Consider the following 17,704-nt stretch of genomic DNA (forward strand, 5'->3'; position numbering starts at 1 on the left):
GCTATGGGCTAAGTTGTCTGAGTCATTCAAGTTCCCAAAAGGCACAGATGATGCAGTAAGGAAGTCGATGCTCTCTGCTATGGCCAAGATGTTTCGTGGATGGAAGGCCGAGATGAATAGGGAATTTGTTAAGAATAATAAGGTTCCTCCGCCCAAGAAAATGGGGAAAATCACTCAAGCTCAGTGGGAGGAATTTGTTCGTCAGAAGACCGAACTAAAGGCCAAAGAACTGGGCGAAACTAATTCTCAGAGAGCGAAGATGAACAAACACCCCCATCGCCTGGGGTCAAGCGGATATCACCATAAAGTTGTGCAGTGGAACAGGATAATCGAGGAAGCTATAACTAACGACACTTTGGACCCAATATTAAAAGATATCGATGAGAGAGCTATTCGTTGGATCTTAGGTCGGGCAGGTTTGAGTGAGGACGGCAAACTTTTGCATCCAGAATTGGTAGGCGAAGTTTCGACAAAAATTCAAGAATATGCAGATAAGAGAAAAAAAGGAGAATTTAAGCCTCGGAGGGAGAATGACATACTAACTGCAGCACTAGGCAATCCTGAACACACTGGACGGGCTCGGGGAATCTCTTCTAAGATTTCCTGGAGAGAGGCGTTTCCAGAGTATGCGTCGTCATATAGGAAACACGAGAAGTCGAAAAGGACCCTTGAAGAGACTATTGATGAAAGGGTACAAAAGGCTATTAATGACGTGATGAACAAAATGAAGAAAACAGAATGCATATCATTTGAACTCAAGCCAAGCCACATGAGTCCACCTATAGTCCCTAGCAGCGTTGGATCTGTGCAAGACTTGACCAAGTACCCTGTAGACGATATTGTTGAGGACAAGCCTTGCTTTCTTCATATTCCAATCAATCGATCTGGGACAAAAACAAAGCAAGCTGCTACTGGTTTGGTAAAACCAGGACTTGTTAACTACAAGGATAATCCTGTCCCGCCACACTATGCTGTGGTCCAAGTTCTAGAAATCACAGACAGTGGTTGTGAAGATTGGGAGATAGATTTTCCAGTTGAGGGGATCATAACTTTGCAGGAGGCAATGAACGAGTTGGTCCTTTGGCATCGACGCGACATCAAGTTGGGTGATGAGCCGAATTCAACACCAATGCAACAAAAAGATAGTTCGATCATTCCACACCCCATGGTGCAGGAAAATATGACACCGACCTCCAAAAAAATCGTTGAAACAATCATATCGCCTCTTGCGAAGGAACTCGACGAGGGGGACGTAGACAAAATTGTTCCTCAGAATGTCGACGTCAACATCAAAAAGGAACCAAAGGTTGGCACCAATGTTGAAGGGCCAACTATTTCAAAGAAAATTCATAAGCGAATCGCCACTGACGATGTCAAGAAACCGTCAGAATCAGTGGCACGCTACCTGCATAAATTGCAGAGAGTTATGACAAATCAATCAAAAGCGGAATCAGCATCTCATGGAGTAGGCACACGGTCGACCCAAATAGACAATTTCGAAGTATGAGAAGAAGATGGAATGATTCATACTCGAGAATCATTACGTCTTAAAACCAATATCTCGGTATACAAGAAGGAGGATGTTCCTCCAAAATTTGTGAATGGGAGGCCGTTCTTAACGACGGTGCAACTTTCTAAGTTGTCGACTCCGGAGATTAGAATGCATGAGTGGTACATGGTGGCTAGCAACAAATACAAACTCGAGGAATTCACATTTGTAGTGCCAGAAGATGCATTTTGGAGCAATGATCATATAGATCCTGTGCGGCATTTATTCTTTGACGATCTCTGGTCGTTGTACCACCGACAAAGGATGGAAACCAACTACTTAACCCTCTTTTGCTTGTAAGTACCTCTAAACTTTCATATTTGTTAGTTTTGTACACGCACACATAAACGAGAGTCTAACGATTAACACTATTACACGTAGGATGCAATACATGTATGATAAGAAGAAACAACTTAAGACATGGTTTCTTGACCCGTTGATGATATCCCAAGCTCGCTACAAAGTAGTTGCTCGGAGGCATGGAGAAGAATATAAAGACTTGAACGATGCTGAATTTGAGAAAGCCGTCAAACAGAATCAGAGAAAGAAAATGAAGGTAATGGCGGCATACATTGGACGAGCCATGTATAATCATGTACAACATGGCAAGGACTTAATAATAGCTCCGCACCACTTTAAGTAAGTTATCGACATGGTTTAATTTTGAACTATAAATTATGGCAATCATGATATTAACATGTGTTTTCGTCTATGTCTATATAGTGACCACTACATTTGTATCATGATCTGGCCAAAGGATGGTAAAGTCGTGGTCTTCGACTCACTGAGAATGGAAAAGACTACGTATAATGACTTCTTGAAGATTTTAGAGAAGTATGATTATTATTGCACACTTGTACTTTTTACAACTTAACAAATGTATTCTTAATCTCACAATGCTATTCTTATATGCAGTGCATACCGTTTTTATTGGAAAGATCTTGGCGGCGAACATCCAGAGGACAAGCCTAATTTGTCAATATCATTATTTCCATATGGTGACAAACAACCTCCGGGTACTGTCATGTGCGGTTATTATGTATACGAATGGTGTCGTGTCACCTTCCATTACATGGTCAATCGTGAGGATGTAAGTTCGCTATCATTGTCTATGTTGCAATTTTTATGTTATATTGTTGCTCATCACATTACTCTTAGCACCACTTGCTTTTTGCTTTTATTGCAGGTTCCTAAATCCAAGATCAATGCTGAATGGTTAGAAAGAGATATGGTTTCCGTCGGCGTTGCTAAGGTTGTAAGAGACTTGCTTTACTTTATGCGCCGTGAAGTTCTTCATCAATAAGGGCTATTCTACAATGTAAATGGAAATTTGCAAAAATTCTCAGAACTAAGTTTGTACACAATATCACACAGTGTTTAGGTCTTTAGTTAGGAACTTTAGATGTTTAGTTGTCTATGGAACTTTGAGATGTTTAGTTATATATGGAACTTGATATGTGTATAATTCTGTGTATGACGATGGAACTTGATATGTGGATGAATCTGTGTATTATACCAGTTATGGAACTTGTAATCTGTGTATTATACCTGTTATGGAACTTGTAATATGTGTAAATCTGTGTATGTGGATGAATCTGTGTACAATCTGTGTATTATGCAATATGTGTGAATCTGTGTATAATCTGTATATATGAACCTGTTTGAAAATTCTGTGTATTATACCTGTTTGAAAATTCTGTATATATGAATCTGTATAATGAAAACCGTCTGTGATTTATAGTGTATGCAGTCGGTTCCTTTGAACTGGATCGCCTGTGATGTGTGTCTATCACAGGCTGTTCCTTTGAACTGGACCGCCTGTAATCTGTGTTTTTCACAGGCGGTTTTTGATTGACCGCCTGTGATGTTGTTTTACATCACAGGCGGTGCACCACAAGCGGTTCCTGGAACCGCCTGTGTAGTGGCGAACCAGACCGCCTGTACAGAGGTGTGCTGTAGTAGTGCTCCTTTCGTTTGCTTTTAGTTTAAGGACACGCAGTGATCCAACAGTTGATCGATCGGGATTCATCTTGTTCTTCCTGGATGCTTTTCTCGGTCTGTCTTTGATGCGTGTCTTGCTGGTGTGATGGGCTTCTCAAACCTGTCTGTCGCGTCACTGTCAGCGCCCTTGCGCTCTCAAAGAGGAGCGAGCGCCGAAGCTGGCTGGAGCTCTCGGGGTCTGAAACTTTTCTTCCCACAAATGTATAGCGAGGGTTCAGATCTCAAAGCATATAATAATGCGAAGACAGCTAGTCACCTGCTCTTGTACTGCACTGCACTCCAGGCCTCAGTGCCTGCATGGGGGAGTCTTCACCGGGTGTCCGGGTCCCCTACTCCGTCTCCTGACCTATAAAACACATACAAGAAGAGAGCGTGACTAACCAGTAACCAACCTCCATTGCAGGCAGGCACATCACTAGCTAGTACAGAAAATGGAGCAGGCCGGTGACGAGACGCCGGGAGAGATCGGGCGAGAGGCTGCTCGCCGTGAAGCTGCGCTCCGGAGCGGCGGCGGAGACGCCGGAGAGCGCGTAGACAAGGCTGTGGTGGACGGCGGAGAAGACGAGCGGTTTCGCGTGCAGGTAGGTATTGTCGATCGGCACACCAGCCCTGTCCGGTCCTGTTTCTGTTTCCGCCGGTGCTAACCTTTTGCTGCTGGTCGTGTGACTGACAGCGGAAATGGAGGCGGTTCTTGGCCCATGTCGGGCCCGGAGCTCTCGTGGCCATTGGCTTCCTGGATCCTAGCAACTGTAAGCTCTCTCTCTCTCTCTCATGTTCCTCTCAGATGGGTTGCTGGGGACAAACGGGAAGTGTGATTCTGGTGGTTCTTCTGAACATGGTTTGATGGCACATGGCAGTGGAAACCGACATGCAAGCTGGGGCTGACTTCAAGTACCAGGTAGTTCATTCTTGTCCGAAATTATATCATTTTTTATGTTTTAAAAAATAAATCTATTTGATTTTTGAACTAGAATTTCCGAAATTTTCTGTTTTTCGCTGGGTGCCGAAATTTTTTCTTTTCCGAAACTGTAAACCCTGGACTGGCCACTGCTACCAACTTAGCCAAACGATTATCAAGTCTCTATTGCCCTCGCGGAAACAGGAACCAAACCAAAAGATTGCAAATTTCAGCCGCAATAAAATCAACGATTAAAAGAGATTTCCGACGAGTTTTAAACGATATATAAGGGAAGAAGAACATATGTTGTTGCCTGAAAAGGCAACAGTGATTTTGAGATCGAAATACTAGTCCATAGTAGGATTTCAATTGTGAAAGTTGGTAGATTATTCATCAAATACCTCAGTTAGACATTTTCAGAACTTTTAACGGAATTTCACGACGAACAGCTTCTGTGGGTGATTTTAGTCGGGATGGTCTTCGCGCTTCTGATCCAAACACTGGCCGCCAACCTTGGAGTGAAGACAGGTACGTTACCTTTTAATTTCGCTTCGCCTTCGCGTCTCCAGATCGATCTCTGAACACCATCAGATTTTGGTACCTGATGCTGGCCAACTGTTGGGGGGGTACAGGCAAGCATCTCGCTGAGCTCTGCAGGGAAGAGTACCCACGTTCCGTCAACATCTGCCTGTGGATCATCGCGGAGCTGGCGGTGATATCCGACGACATCCCCGAAGGTTGCTGATCGATTAGGCAATCAGCTAGCTAGCTAGCTTCCTTCCTCCTCGAGTTCTTCTTCTTCTCCTTCTTCTTCCTGTCATCCTGTACGTGTGTGTGCTCTAAACGATGCCCAGCTACCTTTGGTTTCACTTTCACCTACCGCAGTGCTGGGCACAGCCTTCGCGTTCAACATCCTGCTCGGGATCCCGGTGTGGGCCGGAGTCGTCCTCACGGTGCTCAGCACGCTGCTGCTCCTCGGGGTGGAGAGATTCGGGGTACGCAGAGACCCGAACCCTACCTACTGTTGTTCGCATTCAATGGCCTGGCCCTGGCTTGGCCGCCGCCTATCCTTCTGACGAGAGACGACACCGTGCCGAAACCACGCAGGCCCGCAAGCTGGAGTTCGTCGTGGCAGCTTTCATGTTCGCCATGGCGGCCTGCTTCTTCGGGGAGCTGAGCTACCTGAGGCCGTCCGCGGGGGAGGTTGTCGAGGGCATGTTCGTCCCCAGGCTCCGAGGGAAAGGCGCGGCAGCCAACGCCATCGCGCTCTTCGGCGCCATCATCACGCCGTAAGCGACCTGCTTGCTATCACGCTAGCTAGGCCTAGCTGGTGTCAGGACTCAGGAATAGGGAGAATTCTGCTCGTTCTGGGATCTGAAACGTGCGTGAATGATGCAGGTACAACCTGTTCCTGCACTCGGCGCTTGTGCTCTCCAGGAAGACCCCGCGGTCAGTGAAAAGCATCAGGGTGAGTGAGCGCAGGAGCTGAGCCGTGCTAGTGTCAAGAGGCACAGGCAGCAGGACTCCTCTTGATCGACTTCCTCGATCTCCTCCTGCCGATCGCTGAAACTGGGCTGCAACGGACGTACAGGCCGCGTGCAGGTACTTCCTCGTGGAGTGCAGCCTGGCGTTCGTGGTGGCGTTCCTCATCAACGTGGCGGTGGTCGTCGTCGCCGGGTCCATCTGCAACGCGGCGGGCGGCAACCTGTCCCCGGCCGACGCGGCCGCGTGCGGCGACCTCACTCTGCAGTCCACGCCTCTGCTGCTCAGGGTACGTACACTGCTGCACTGCGCAGCCTGCGCTCGAGCAAGGCAAGAATAATGGGGATGATGAACCCTGACGCTGTTCTTCGCTTCCGCTTTCAGGACGTTCTGGGGAGGTCGAGCTCCGTCGTGTACGCCGTCGCGCTGCTGGCGTCCGGGCAGAGCACCACCATCAGCTGCACGTTTGCCGGGCAGGTTATCATGCAGGTAATTAACCAGATTGATCCGGTACTACTGGTGAATCATATAGTGGATAGAGAGAATTGAGCATAGCTGACGGGATTGGCGACGTGTTGCTTAATTTGCAGGGGTTCCTGGACATGAGGATGAAGAGCTGGGTGCGGAACCTGACCACGCGCGCCATCGCCATCGCCCCCAGCCTCGTCGTCTCCATCGTCAGCGGCCCGTCGGGTGCTGGCAAGCTCATCGTCTTCTCGTCGGTGAGCAAATAAAATACTCGTTCCAGCCTCGTCGTCTTCATTGCAAGCAGCTGCTAGCTGTCTGCCCTGTTCTGACCGCAGGCAAGCGGGTCCTTGAATGCTTGATTGTTTGTTGCGTGCAGATGGTGCTGTCGTTCGAGCTGCCATTCGCGCTCATCCCGCTCCTCAAGTTCTGCAACAGCAGCAACAAAGTCGGGCCCCTCAAGGAGTCCATCTACGTGCGTAACAGACCAGTAACCCTGGAACCGTTCTTCACCAACGCATATGCATTTCTGATTTCTAAAAGCAGCAGCAGAAAAAATGCTAGAGCAAACAGAAAACTGAACTCTGACGCCATGCATATATATATATGGGTCTCGCTGCAGACGGTGGTGATCGCGTGGGCGCTGAGCTTCGCGCTCATCGTGGTGAACACCTACTTCCTGGTGTGGACGTACGTGGACTGGCTGGTGCACAGTCGGCTCCCCAAGTACGCCACCGCGCTCCTCTCCGTCGCCGTCCTGGCGCTCATGGCCGCCTACCTCGCCTTCGTCGTCTACCTGGCGTTCAGGAGGGACGCGGTGCGCACGTACGTGCCGGTGTCGGAGCGGGCGGAGGACGGCAGCGGGTCGCAGGCGGTGGCGGCGGCGGCCTCCGCCGACGACGCTGACATGCCGGCGCCGTTCAGGAAGGACCTGGCTGATGCTTCCACGTAGACACGGAGATGCTCTCGTTCGGGCAGTGACCATATCGATCAATCCTGTTCATGCATATGATTTGTGGATCGTCGTCGAGAGGCGTGCTGGCTCATTCGTCTGCTCAGTGACCGAATTTGTTCGTGTACGTAGATTATCATAAGATCTTACACGCAGCCGCATACCAAGCCACACGAACCTTCGTGTACGGTTTTGATATATCCCATATCCAACAGTTCATCCATGTTTTACAATATAGATAATATTATTCGCAGAGTAAAGTTTAAATATAAATATAAAAATGAGTAAGTTGCTAAAAATAGTCTAAGAACTATTTGAGACAAATAAAAACTAGCTTTGCTCCACCAATACAATAGTTTTCCTATCCTACATCATATTCCTCTCCTATTTCAAGCTCTACTGTGTTTACGTATCTCTCTCCTTCACATAGACCTTTACTATTTCAAACTCTACCATATAAACAGTATATCTTACAATGCATCATATCCCTATCCTATTTCAAACTCTACCATATAAACATTATATGTTACAATGCTACATCGTATCCCTCTTCTATTTCAATTAAGCTCTAATGTGTTTACATGTCCCTCTCTTTTATATATACCTCTTCTATTTCAAACTCTACCATATAAACAATATATTTTATAATGTTGAACAGTATTTTATATGACTATATATTTCAAACTCTATTATGTAAATATATTTGATAGTGCAATATTTTATTTACATGACTATATATGCACGGTCTTTTAGAGACGGTCTTAGACTGTCTGCACGGGTCGCCGCTCTAGCTCCCTCTCTCCTTGCATGGCGGCTACAGAAGACCGCCCACTCGCGCAACGGTTGCCTCTACGGAGCCTCCTAGCAAGCGGAGCGCTTCTCTCTCCCTCCACTCCTGGCAGTACACTGTTCATGTGCCCTTACACTGTTTGGCACTGTGTTGTGAGCCCACGATGAATTGTTAGTAGATGAAAAAATGATAGTGGATAAAAAGTAGGTATAGAAAATGTATTTTATAGTTGTAGTGGGGTATAGGGAAAATATTTAGGAGGAACCGCTGCGGAAGACGAAAAAGTAAGGAATGAAATGTTGATAATGTGACACAAAAAAGGTGATATAAGGGAAAAATTTAGAGGAACCGCTACGGATAGTCTTAGAGACCTAGATGGCGTTGTGTCATAAATTTAGAGACAGCCGGTATATTTTACTCTTCATTAATCGAAGATGTGGGTCTTTAGGGAGGGTTGATACAACAGAAACAAATTCCTTTACAAGGTGCAAAAATAAATGACATAATAAAACAAATGGATCTTTGCTCTCCAAACTGAGTACCAAAATAAAGGTTAAATACCAGGTATCACCATTTTCCTGAATGCCTCGTAACGAGTTCATATGCTATAACACAAGGACATCCCATTGTTGCTGCAGCCACAAGAGTCCAGAACAACAGAAAGGCAAGATTTAATCCAACTCATACCCAACCGTGCAGTTTCTTTTATTACAAAAAGGGAAGGAGCAGCATTCATAGGTGTGGAGCACCGATCAACTTGAAACCAAAACCAGAGGTGCGTTGGGCCTCAAAGATTATCGTCGATCAGGCCTACAGGAAGTTTCTGATGTCCAATTTCCTGACATCAGGCATCTCCTCATCTTGAAACTCCTCCCTGGCAAAAAAAGCAATAATGTGTGTTGTAATGCAGATGCACGCAAATATGCTAAAAGTCGGAATCCAGAGGTTTCTAGATACTGGATACACTCGTCAAGTAGTGAACTTCGGTTAAGATGCACACCTCTTGAGTTGAGTCTCCATTGCTTCAACGCATTCCTTCTTAAGTTCAGTCAGCTCACTTTTGGCAATTTCCAATTCAAGCTCTTCCTCGATCTTGGGAAGATCCTCCTTCCGAAAGCCAAGCCTATATCAAGTTTAACAGTGCAGAAGAAAAACTTGAGAATGCAAGGACAAAGAAGCTAACAAAATGGTTTCCTGTAAGGATTTCATTATTTTCCGATCCAAGAAATTATATATAAAAAATCTGACGATCAAAAGAAACCCTACAGCAGCAAATCTACAATTGATCTAGGTTGCCTAGCTGCATTCACGCAACAGTGGGCCATACTCATGCATTCTTTGCAAGAGATTAAACGTCATGTGATGTATCTGTTAATAATTGTCAGCGGAGAGCCATTTAGGTAAAAGAATGTTTTGTCATCAAGTATTCAACGAGGGCTGTCCACCAGATCCTCCAATAACCATTAATAATCAAATATGCATCATCCCTCAAGAGGGCTAGCAATCTAATAAATTTGCTACTGAAAATACAGTATTGAGATGAAAGATGCATATATAGGCATACTTTTTGTTAATCTTGTCAAACTCTGCCAAGAGGGTGGCCATGTTCTTCTTGTCGCTCCTCAAAAGTGGTTTCTTAATGTCCTTCTCAATCTTCTCAAGAGCTTCCATCATCAAAGGCTCAATTCCAAGATGATCTATAAGACCACTCCTGTATCATAGAACACAATAAGAAACAGCTAACAAACAATTTGCTTCAAAAGTGCATAGTCTAATAGAAATACAAAGTATGCGGAAGGTGAAAAGAAAGGGACCAAAAATGCATTATATCTAGGCTATTTGTATATGCCATTTAAAATTTTAAATGGTGAACACAAAGAAGTAGCATTCAGCATTTTTGGTAAAAAAAACAACCAATAATGGCAGGATGTACTTTATTCTGAGCTGTTGAAGAGTATTCAAGTAAGTCCGTGCATCAGGGATGCCCTTGGTGAAGGTCTCAATGGTATATTTAATCCTTTGAGAATCAGAGAGAAGATCCGCCCTGCATTTACACAATAGTAGTATAATCAGATGAGCAGACCAATAACAAATTGGGCTTTAGTGAATAAAAAGGGGGGACAGACCCAGTGCCAGACTCCCACATGAGTCAAGCTTATTCAGTGAAGTGAATGCTTATTCAAGACACCAGATTTATGCTAGAATTCAATTCACAAATGTGATTTGGAACTTACCAGACACATAACAAAACAGTGGTGACATATGCATGAGCAAAAACCGATTAGACATTAATCATATCAATCCTGAAATCAAAAGTTTTCCTCACAAATGGCATTGCCATACTCTACAGTGTTTACTTTGGATCATTTTTTATGGATTCTAGCAATATCAATTCTCCCCAGGTCCAGAAAATTATAACAGAAAAACATACAAAGCAAAGATAAAACTGACGGAGATAATACTAAGCTAATGACCATGAAATAGAAGTCACACAGTTGTCTTACTTTTCCCTTACAGTCTTCATGACTTGGGCATAACGAGAAACTGCCGCTGGGTCATCTGGATCAATAGTGATCTTTTCCTTTTTAAGAACACCAAGAGCTGTCTCAAACTTCTTCTTTACCTCAAAGAATATGCCCTTCAGGAGATCTTGATAACATCAAATAGTGAAGTTAGAAATGAAAATTAAACTCCAAAAGTTCTGCAACACATAAAAGCAGTATCCTGATCATTGATATATATATAAAGAAAAACGTACATGACAAACTTTAAAGTAAGAGCCCGTTTGGACCCCAATTGGATTATGGTACTCTGTATTATGGATGAGCTTATAATAATCTGTATTATGAATCATAATAATCTAGACTATTTGGATCCATAGATTATAAAGGCGGATTAATGTTATCTGGAATACAAATGACCTATAATATAAAACAACCAGGCTGGAGAGACAAAATAGAATTATTATAAACAAGTTGCATGACTATACTATTAAAACCTATAATCTGGGGTTGTTTGGATCACCTTCAGGCAATCAGGTTATTTTGTCTGATTACTATAATCTAGATGGGATTCATACACCCTGTAAAGAAACTACAACAAAAATTCTAAATAATAAAATGGGCATCATCTTGATGTCAATTATCAAAAGACAGATTGAGCAATACATCATTGAACGCACAGCTTAGCCATGTCAAAAAAATTCAATAAAAATGGACTAGACACCACAGTTATGTAGTTTGATGTTTAAGCTTCATGTGCCGATACTTTAGAGACATAACAGAAATTCTGAGCTACGTACATACAGTTGAGATACTTGATACCACCAGGTCACGTAAAACAAGATTTGTGGTTTTAAACTTTTTCCAAGACGCTTACCATCCCCACCGACAGGAGGACGGTCAGCTGGAGCTGCATCCTTGGCAAAGGAGCGAACTTGAGTGACACCTCCATTCCCCAAAGTGGCTTGAACCGAATATAGCTGCAGCAGAATCAACGGATGAACTGAGTAACACAAACACAGTAGCCAGTACAGAAGGTGAAGCACCAATAACATAACATATGCTGACACTAAATGACCCAAACTGAGAATTAGGCCCTGTTTGTTTCCTTCCAGGATTATTTAATCCACCTTACGGATTATATAAGCACATAATGACCTGCTTATGGATTATCATAATATAGGTATCTAGATTTTATAATCCACCTAATAATATGTGTTATTTGTCTGTCTCTTATTTAAGCTGGATTATATAATCTAGAGGGTAAACAAACAGGGCCTTAATGATCTTAATGAAATGATGGGCACACTCTCTCTCACGAAATAAACTCCTTTATATTCCCGTGCTCATTTTCATAATGACAACAATAATCAACTGTAATGACATCTAGGATCAACGATATCCTGTGAAATCGGGGAAAGATGTCGACTTAGCATGGAGTCTAATATGCGAAAATGTCTAATTGGAAAAGGAAAATTGCATTCGGGCTGAAGGATCTGGTGCTGTTGTAAGCAATAGAGTGCATCGTCTCCACTGCATGCCCCCTCCAATTCCCAGTCTAGCGAACCTTTCCTAATCGAGAAAATCCTTCCACACTACGACCGAAGTCAATGTTGACAAACTACGACGCCGGAAAAATGCATCGGTCTCAAACATTCACCACCATTTGCGACCGACGTCCCCCAGAAAAACTCCACAGAAAGAACCAGAGCCCACGCAAACCGAACGCGCGCGCGCGGCGAGGCAGACGGCTCCAGATCAGATCTAGCAAGAGACTAGGGTTCCCAGGGCGCGATGTAAAAGGAGGCCAAGGGGCCAGCGAACGAACCTGACGGGAGCGCGAGACGAGGCGAGCGGCCAGCGCCATGTCTGATGCGGCGGCGGGGCGGCGCTAGTGCTGGGGCCTCCTGCGCTTCTCTTCGATCTCCGCGAGTGCGAGCAAGAGAGAGATACGGACGGGAGGAGAGGAGAGATGGGGCGGCGCAGGAGCTCCGCTTTGTGCCTGCTCCCCCGCTGTTCTCCGCCGTCCGTTCCGCCAGGAGCCCCACAGGCCGTTGCACGGATCTCAAAGCACGTGACGATCCGCAGGCCCCGCGCCCGCGCCACCGCCCCGGGTGCGCTGGACCTCTGGGCCCCATCCCTCTTCTCGGTGCGCCGTGGGCCCGGTTCGGCTCAGTCCAGCCCTGCCTCGGTTCTTCCTCCCCGTCCCATCGTGCTGTAGAAGTTGCCCGCTGCCGTCTCCTGTCCTGACTCCTCCATGTCTCTCACTTCCCTCACTTCTCGGCTTTGACCTCGGCTCGCAATGAACTCTCTCCTGCGTCCGCCGCTGCCGGGCCCGACGCCGAGCCTGAGCGCGAGACGCATGGTCTCGCCGCCGCCAGCGCCGGTGCGGGTCAGCTCGGCGGCGCTGGCCGGCAGCGGGCGCAGATGCCGGCTGGGGCTGGCAGTGGCGGCGTCGGCGGCTCCGTCGTGGATGGAGGAGGCCGGGGTGGCCGTGCTGGAGGAAGGCGGGCGGAGGAACCCGTCTGTGTCGGACTCGTACCGCCCTGCTGGGCTGCCGCGGCCCAACGCCACGGTGCTGGAGGCGCAGGCGCGGGTGTGCACGGGCCCCGCACAGACGCGCCCGCTCGGGGAGGAGCAGGCCATGCGCGTCCTCGACACTATCCTCCGCTCCGGTGAGTAGAGCCAACTCGCCTCCTTGGATACCTCTGGGTAAATGGCAGCGTGGGCTGCTTCGAAACGAGCTGGTTTTGCTAATAAAGCGCGCTGCTCGATTTTGGCACTAGTCCAGTAAATCACCGATGTCCATGATTCGAATTTGGAAGCTCGATACAACCTTTGTTTGTCTTAGAAACACTCAACTCTCCTTCATAAGCAGCAACTCTGTTACTGGTTGGTTGACATGCCAGCAGACAAATAATGCTGCTGTTACTTTCTTTGTTTTTCCTTGCCTTCCACTCCCATGAGAAGCTTACACTGCATTTTCCTCGCAATTATGTGCAGCAATGGGAGAACTCAAAGAGGAGCCAGTCTCTAGTGCACAGTTAGGTGCATTCTTTGCAGGCATGACAATAAGATCCAACTCGTTTCCAGAGGCCACACAGTGGAGCGAGGGTGAACGGCGTGCCATGAGCATATTTTGGCCACGCCTTGTACAAATTCTTCCTCCGGAGGTGAAGTTTATAGCAGACCCTGAAGGGACGATCATGGGTGCAAATGGTTTAACAGGGCCTCGGTATGTTGGTCAAGGAACTGGAGAGATGAGACTAGTCGGTGCTCTGAGGGAAGTGCTTGCTGGTGGCCATTTAGGCTATGAGGAGGTTCAATGTGTGCTAAAGGATATTTTACCAATTGGACCGAGTTCAGATTTGACAGTGACTAGTGAAGCATTGCTGGCAGCATTTTTGATTGGACAACGGATGAATAGAGAAACTGATCGTGAGCTCAAAGCGTATTGCCTAGCCTTTGATGATGAACTAGGTAACTCCAGAAAAAACTAGGTAACACCAAGTGGGTTCTTAGACTGAATAGACAAATAGATGGTGTCATTTACTATCACTTTTTATCAGGTCCTCCTCTGGTTGCTGACGTCAAGTCCTTGACACACTATGGTGAACCATATGATGGCAATACACGGTTTTTTAGAAGTACTCTATTTGTTGCAGCGGTTCGAGCCTGCTATAGTGAATCATGCCTCCTCCATGGTGTTCAATGGATGCCACCCAAGGTCAGTTACCTACTAAACATATCCAACAGCATCAGTCATCTGCAAGTACTTTCAGTAATATTTATCTTGTGGTTCATGCTATGTATGTATCTGTTAGTTGTTGTTTGAGAACCATTTGTATTGTTAATGATCAAGGTTTTCAGGGTGGAATAACAGAAGGACAAATGCTTAAATTCATGGGCGCAAACATACACTTATCTCCAACACAAGCCAAGATACTGTTGGAGGTGTGGTAACAGCTATGCATATTCTTGCTGCAAGTCTGCAACCCAGTATATTCACTTCTTTTCAGTTTTCACTGCTAACCGATCTGATTATACAACTCTTTGGATGCTTTCAGGATGAGACTGCTGGTTTTGCATATTTGAATCTTCAGGAAGCATGTCCACCATTGTAAGTTTGTCATTTGTTTTGCAACTTCATACTCTGGTTACCAAAATAATTTCTTCATGTTCCTGTAGGGATGCAATCATGAACTTTTCTTGTTAAAACTGCAAGAAACATGTAAATTTTCAATTTTAAGTTACCATTATTTATTTGAATGCATGATATATGATTAAGAATTTACTCAGTAAGAAACTCATATTTTTAGGAGACAGTTTTGAACATGTTATTCTTGCAGATATTCAATTATTGGGCTCAGGGAGCATATTAAGAAACGGCCACCATTGGCTACCTCTGAGAAAGTTCAACAATTTGTGAGGGTGAGTTACTCTTTCTCAACCTATTGTGATGTTTTATTGCAAGAATAGCTAAACTGAGAGCATTTCATGATTGAATTTCTTTAATATGTGGGATAGTATATTTATTTTTTACCATCATTTGTGCCTATGGATATCTTAAAAAACCGAAATAATTATCTTAAAATATTTTCAAGACCTCCTGGTCATTGATCAACTAATAAGGTAAAGATTTAGTAAAACTACTTTGACTCTTTCTTAATAAATTGCCAGGTGTTTTACTTGGCCTTTCAAAGTATTTCTTCACTAGGACATTTTAGGCAAAATTTCCTCATGAGACTTAAGTTTTAAGGATTGTCAAGATAACTGGAGTTATTTCTTATTATGATGATACAATTTGGTGTCATTGAAGATCTTTATTATCTGCGATTTTATAGGGGTGCTTGTACATTGTTTATAGATTGAATGAGTGATATTGTAATTGGTAGTTGGCCTTTTTACATGTGCACTCTGTTGCAAAAATTGTAAAATGCTGGTTGGTCATGTGTTGATTCATGATTCACTCAAATCTATCAGTTCATTTTAAAAAGGCTTATTGGTCTTGTTTGTGCTGCCACCTTCCAGGCACGGGGGAGAGAATCAATGGTTGCAGGATTTTATCACGAAGGCTATGAAGATCCATTGCTTATGCTGATGAGAAGGAGAACTGTTCATGCTGGACTAGTTGTGAAGGTAAGTTCAATTCAATGGTATTGTTTTATTTTTTTTTCTGAGAACTCATTAATGTGTCCTTGAATAAATTGAAAATCAATTTGAGTTTGAATTCTGCTAGATAGGAAGTTCTGATTGCAGTTAATACCATTTCACTTCCCTTTGTCTTCTCGTCCTAATGCAAATGCAATCAGCAAATACTATTGTTCTCAGTTTATAGACTGTTACCCTGCTAAGAGCATAAGACAATTATATGTTGCGTGCAGGGTGAGGAAGGTGCGCTTTCCTTGACAACCAAGGAAAGATCAGCCCATGCATCAAAAGGACTCCCTGTTAACCACTGTTCAGGGTTTCGGACACCAAGCGGCATAAATTTCTCTGAGACTGATGGTACAAAAGTGAATATATGTCACCCCTTTTACTAATTATATATATAGATTATATATAGCAATAATATTAGTAGTAATCAGCTGAACATATGTTGGAGCCCATTGGGGGCCACTAAGGGTCTAAGGTCCATATGATGGAATGAGGGTCAGCACTGAACCTCCCTACTCCCTAGGGCAGTCACATGAATTGTACCACATGTTAGTGTTCGCTCTAGGACAGTGTGGGTTCGTTAGATCAAACCAGATTGAGTGTTATCTATTTCCTTAATTCTGGAGAGTCCCTGCCGTATGGTGCAGCTGCCATCTGGCAGCATGGTAGCGCTGCTTGGGTTCTGGGTCGTCTAAAGTATGTCCATGATAATAGGGCATCATCTGCTCTTTTCTAGTATGGATTGCCACTCATGGCAAGGAATCGGTCTACTGCTACCTAAGTTAGGAATATGTCAACTGTTTTGTACTTCAAATTTTCTCCTGTACCTTGGCAACCCATTCATATTAACATGATTTTTCATGTGCCTAAGCTAGGAATATGTCGTTTTTTATGAAATGATTTCAGGCTTATGGGCTTTATCTTTCAGGTATTCCTAGAGAAAGCTTCAGGGTCATTGTGAATGCCCAGGAACTTGGTTTTGAATCCACTGAAACTCCAAGAACTGATAGATCAGTAAGCCTTTTCTGCCCTGGCTCCTTGGCAGTATACATTGATGTTTGCTAGTGATCATGTATGATCAATAATTTGTCGGCATGGGATATAGGGACGCTTACTTTATTTCCTAATCTGAATCAGATTCTAAGGAACTTGGAGCTTGGTCTGGCAGCACTAGGTGGCGAAAAAGGAGCAGCGTATGACCGAATCGTTCTTAACGCGGCTATGGCTGACCACTTACTAGGCTGCAGCGGAGCTGAGGATATCGACGCTGCACTTGACCGAGCGAGGGAAGCCATTGGTAGCGGTGAAGCTCTGAGAAGGCTCATGAGTTACATAAAGATCTCGCACAAAGTGTCCTAGTGTTGACCCGTGAGTCTGTGACCATGTACTGACTGTACAATTTTGGCGTGAGTCACGACTGGATATCTTCTTCGCGTTGTCTGAGTGCCTTCCCCACTCAATGTTACAAAGCCACCATGAAAAAGTATACTCCCTTGCCCTCAAGGACATGTCCAAAAAAAACAGTTGAAAGGAAACAATGCCTTGTTGGCAAGGAATGTGTTTTTATAAGATTTTTGTTTTGCACCGAGAGACACGTACAGATTCTCCTCTTGAGATGTCCGAATCTGGTTATTGTGGCTATTGTGAATACTCTGCATAGCCTCATCGTCAATCGTCATCCAGGTTGAGAACTTGTAAACCGTATTTGATTTTGTTTATGAATGTATGTGCTCTTCTTTATGTTGTGTATCGTGATCCTGTGTTGTTCTGTGAAATCACACTGATTCGGTGATTCCGACATCACGTTTCAGATGTTGTGATGCTCAGCCGACTGAAAAAAATTGCTTCGTTTCAGTAGGCACATACTCTCTCCTATTCTTTAGAAGTCGTTTTGGACAGCATTTCGTAT

The 17,704-nt window shown here is 44.7% G+C and overlaps 3 protein-coding genes across 7 annotated transcripts; 2 read left to right on the forward strand and 1 right to left on the reverse strand.

Moving 5' to 3' along the window:
• Positions 1 to 3,714: 3,714 nt before the first annotated feature.
• LOC103626569 (metal transporter NRAT1-like) lies at positions 3,715 to 7,597 on the forward strand. Of its 3 annotated transcripts, none has more exons than XM_035958804.1 (14): positions 3,715 to 3,868; positions 3,954 to 4,131; positions 4,224 to 4,299; positions 4,408 to 4,448; positions 4,898 to 4,976; positions 5,081 to 5,185; positions 5,334 to 5,443; positions 5,556 to 5,737; positions 5,847 to 5,916; positions 6,040 to 6,219; positions 6,315 to 6,419; positions 6,521 to 6,652; positions 6,775 to 6,870; positions 7,018 to 7,580. In XM_035958804.1, exons 2-14 carry the CDS (start codon positions 3,982 to 3,984, stop codon positions 7,345 to 7,347), a joined length of 1,656 nt encoding a protein of 551 aa, XP_035814697.1. In that variant the 5' UTR covers positions 3,715 to 3,868; positions 3,954 to 3,981; the 3' UTR covers positions 7,348 to 7,580. The 3 variants fall into 3 exon arrangements, with proteins under 3 accessions (XP_035814697.1, XP_008645207.1, NP_001334019.1); XM_008646985.4 differs by having other exon boundaries at positions 3,756 to 3,874; NM_001347090.1 differs by lacking the exon at positions 3,715 to 3,868 and having other exon boundaries at positions 3,943 to 4,131; positions 7,018 to 7,597.
• A 927-nt stretch (positions 7,598 to 8,524) lies between these two features.
• Positions 8,525 to 12,650, reverse strand: LOC100193873 (uncharacterized). The gene is made up of 7 exons (NM_001138951.2): positions 12,467 to 12,650; positions 11,516 to 11,618; positions 10,642 to 10,786; positions 10,071 to 10,181; positions 9,702 to 9,848; positions 9,138 to 9,260; positions 8,525 to 9,011 (listed from the first exon to the last, which is right to left on the reverse strand). The coding sequence occupies exons 1-7, from the start codon at positions 12,503 to 12,505 to the stop codon at positions 8,948 to 8,950; spliced, it is 732 nt and encodes a 243-aa protein (NP_001132423.2). The 5' UTR covers positions 12,506 to 12,650; the 3' UTR covers positions 8,525 to 8,947.
• A 162-nt stretch (positions 12,651 to 12,812) lies between these two features.
• On the forward strand, positions 12,813 to 17,535 carry LOC100279790 (uncharacterized). Of its 3 annotated transcripts, XM_035967945.1 has the most exons (10): positions 12,813 to 13,313; positions 13,642 to 14,118; positions 14,208 to 14,365; positions 14,509 to 14,592; positions 14,706 to 14,758; positions 14,988 to 15,069; positions 15,670 to 15,777; positions 16,023 to 16,146; positions 16,724 to 16,809; positions 16,933 to 17,535. In XM_035967945.1, the coding sequence occupies exons 1-10, from the start codon at positions 12,941 to 12,943 to the stop codon at positions 17,152 to 17,154; spliced, it is 1,767 nt and encodes a 588-aa protein (XP_035823838.1). In that variant the 5' UTR covers positions 12,813 to 12,940; the 3' UTR covers positions 17,155 to 17,535. The 3 variants fall into 3 exon arrangements, 2 of the variants coding, with proteins under 2 accessions (XP_035823838.1, NP_001353034.1); NM_001366105.1 differs by having other exon boundaries at positions 12,889 to 13,313; positions 16,724 to 17,362; NR_158738.1 differs by having other exon boundaries at positions 12,923 to 13,313; positions 13,642 to 14,138; positions 14,501 to 14,592; positions 16,724 to 17,362.
• The last annotated feature ends 169 nt before the right edge of the window (positions 17,536 to 17,704 follow it).

The sequence above is a fragment of the Zea mays genome, chromosome 5 (genome assembly GCF_902167145.1).
Source record: "Zea mays cultivar B73 chromosome 5, Zm-B73-REFERENCE-NAM-5.0, whole genome shotgun sequence".
NCBI lineage: Eukaryota > Viridiplantae > Streptophyta > Magnoliopsida > Poales > Poaceae > Zea > Zea mays.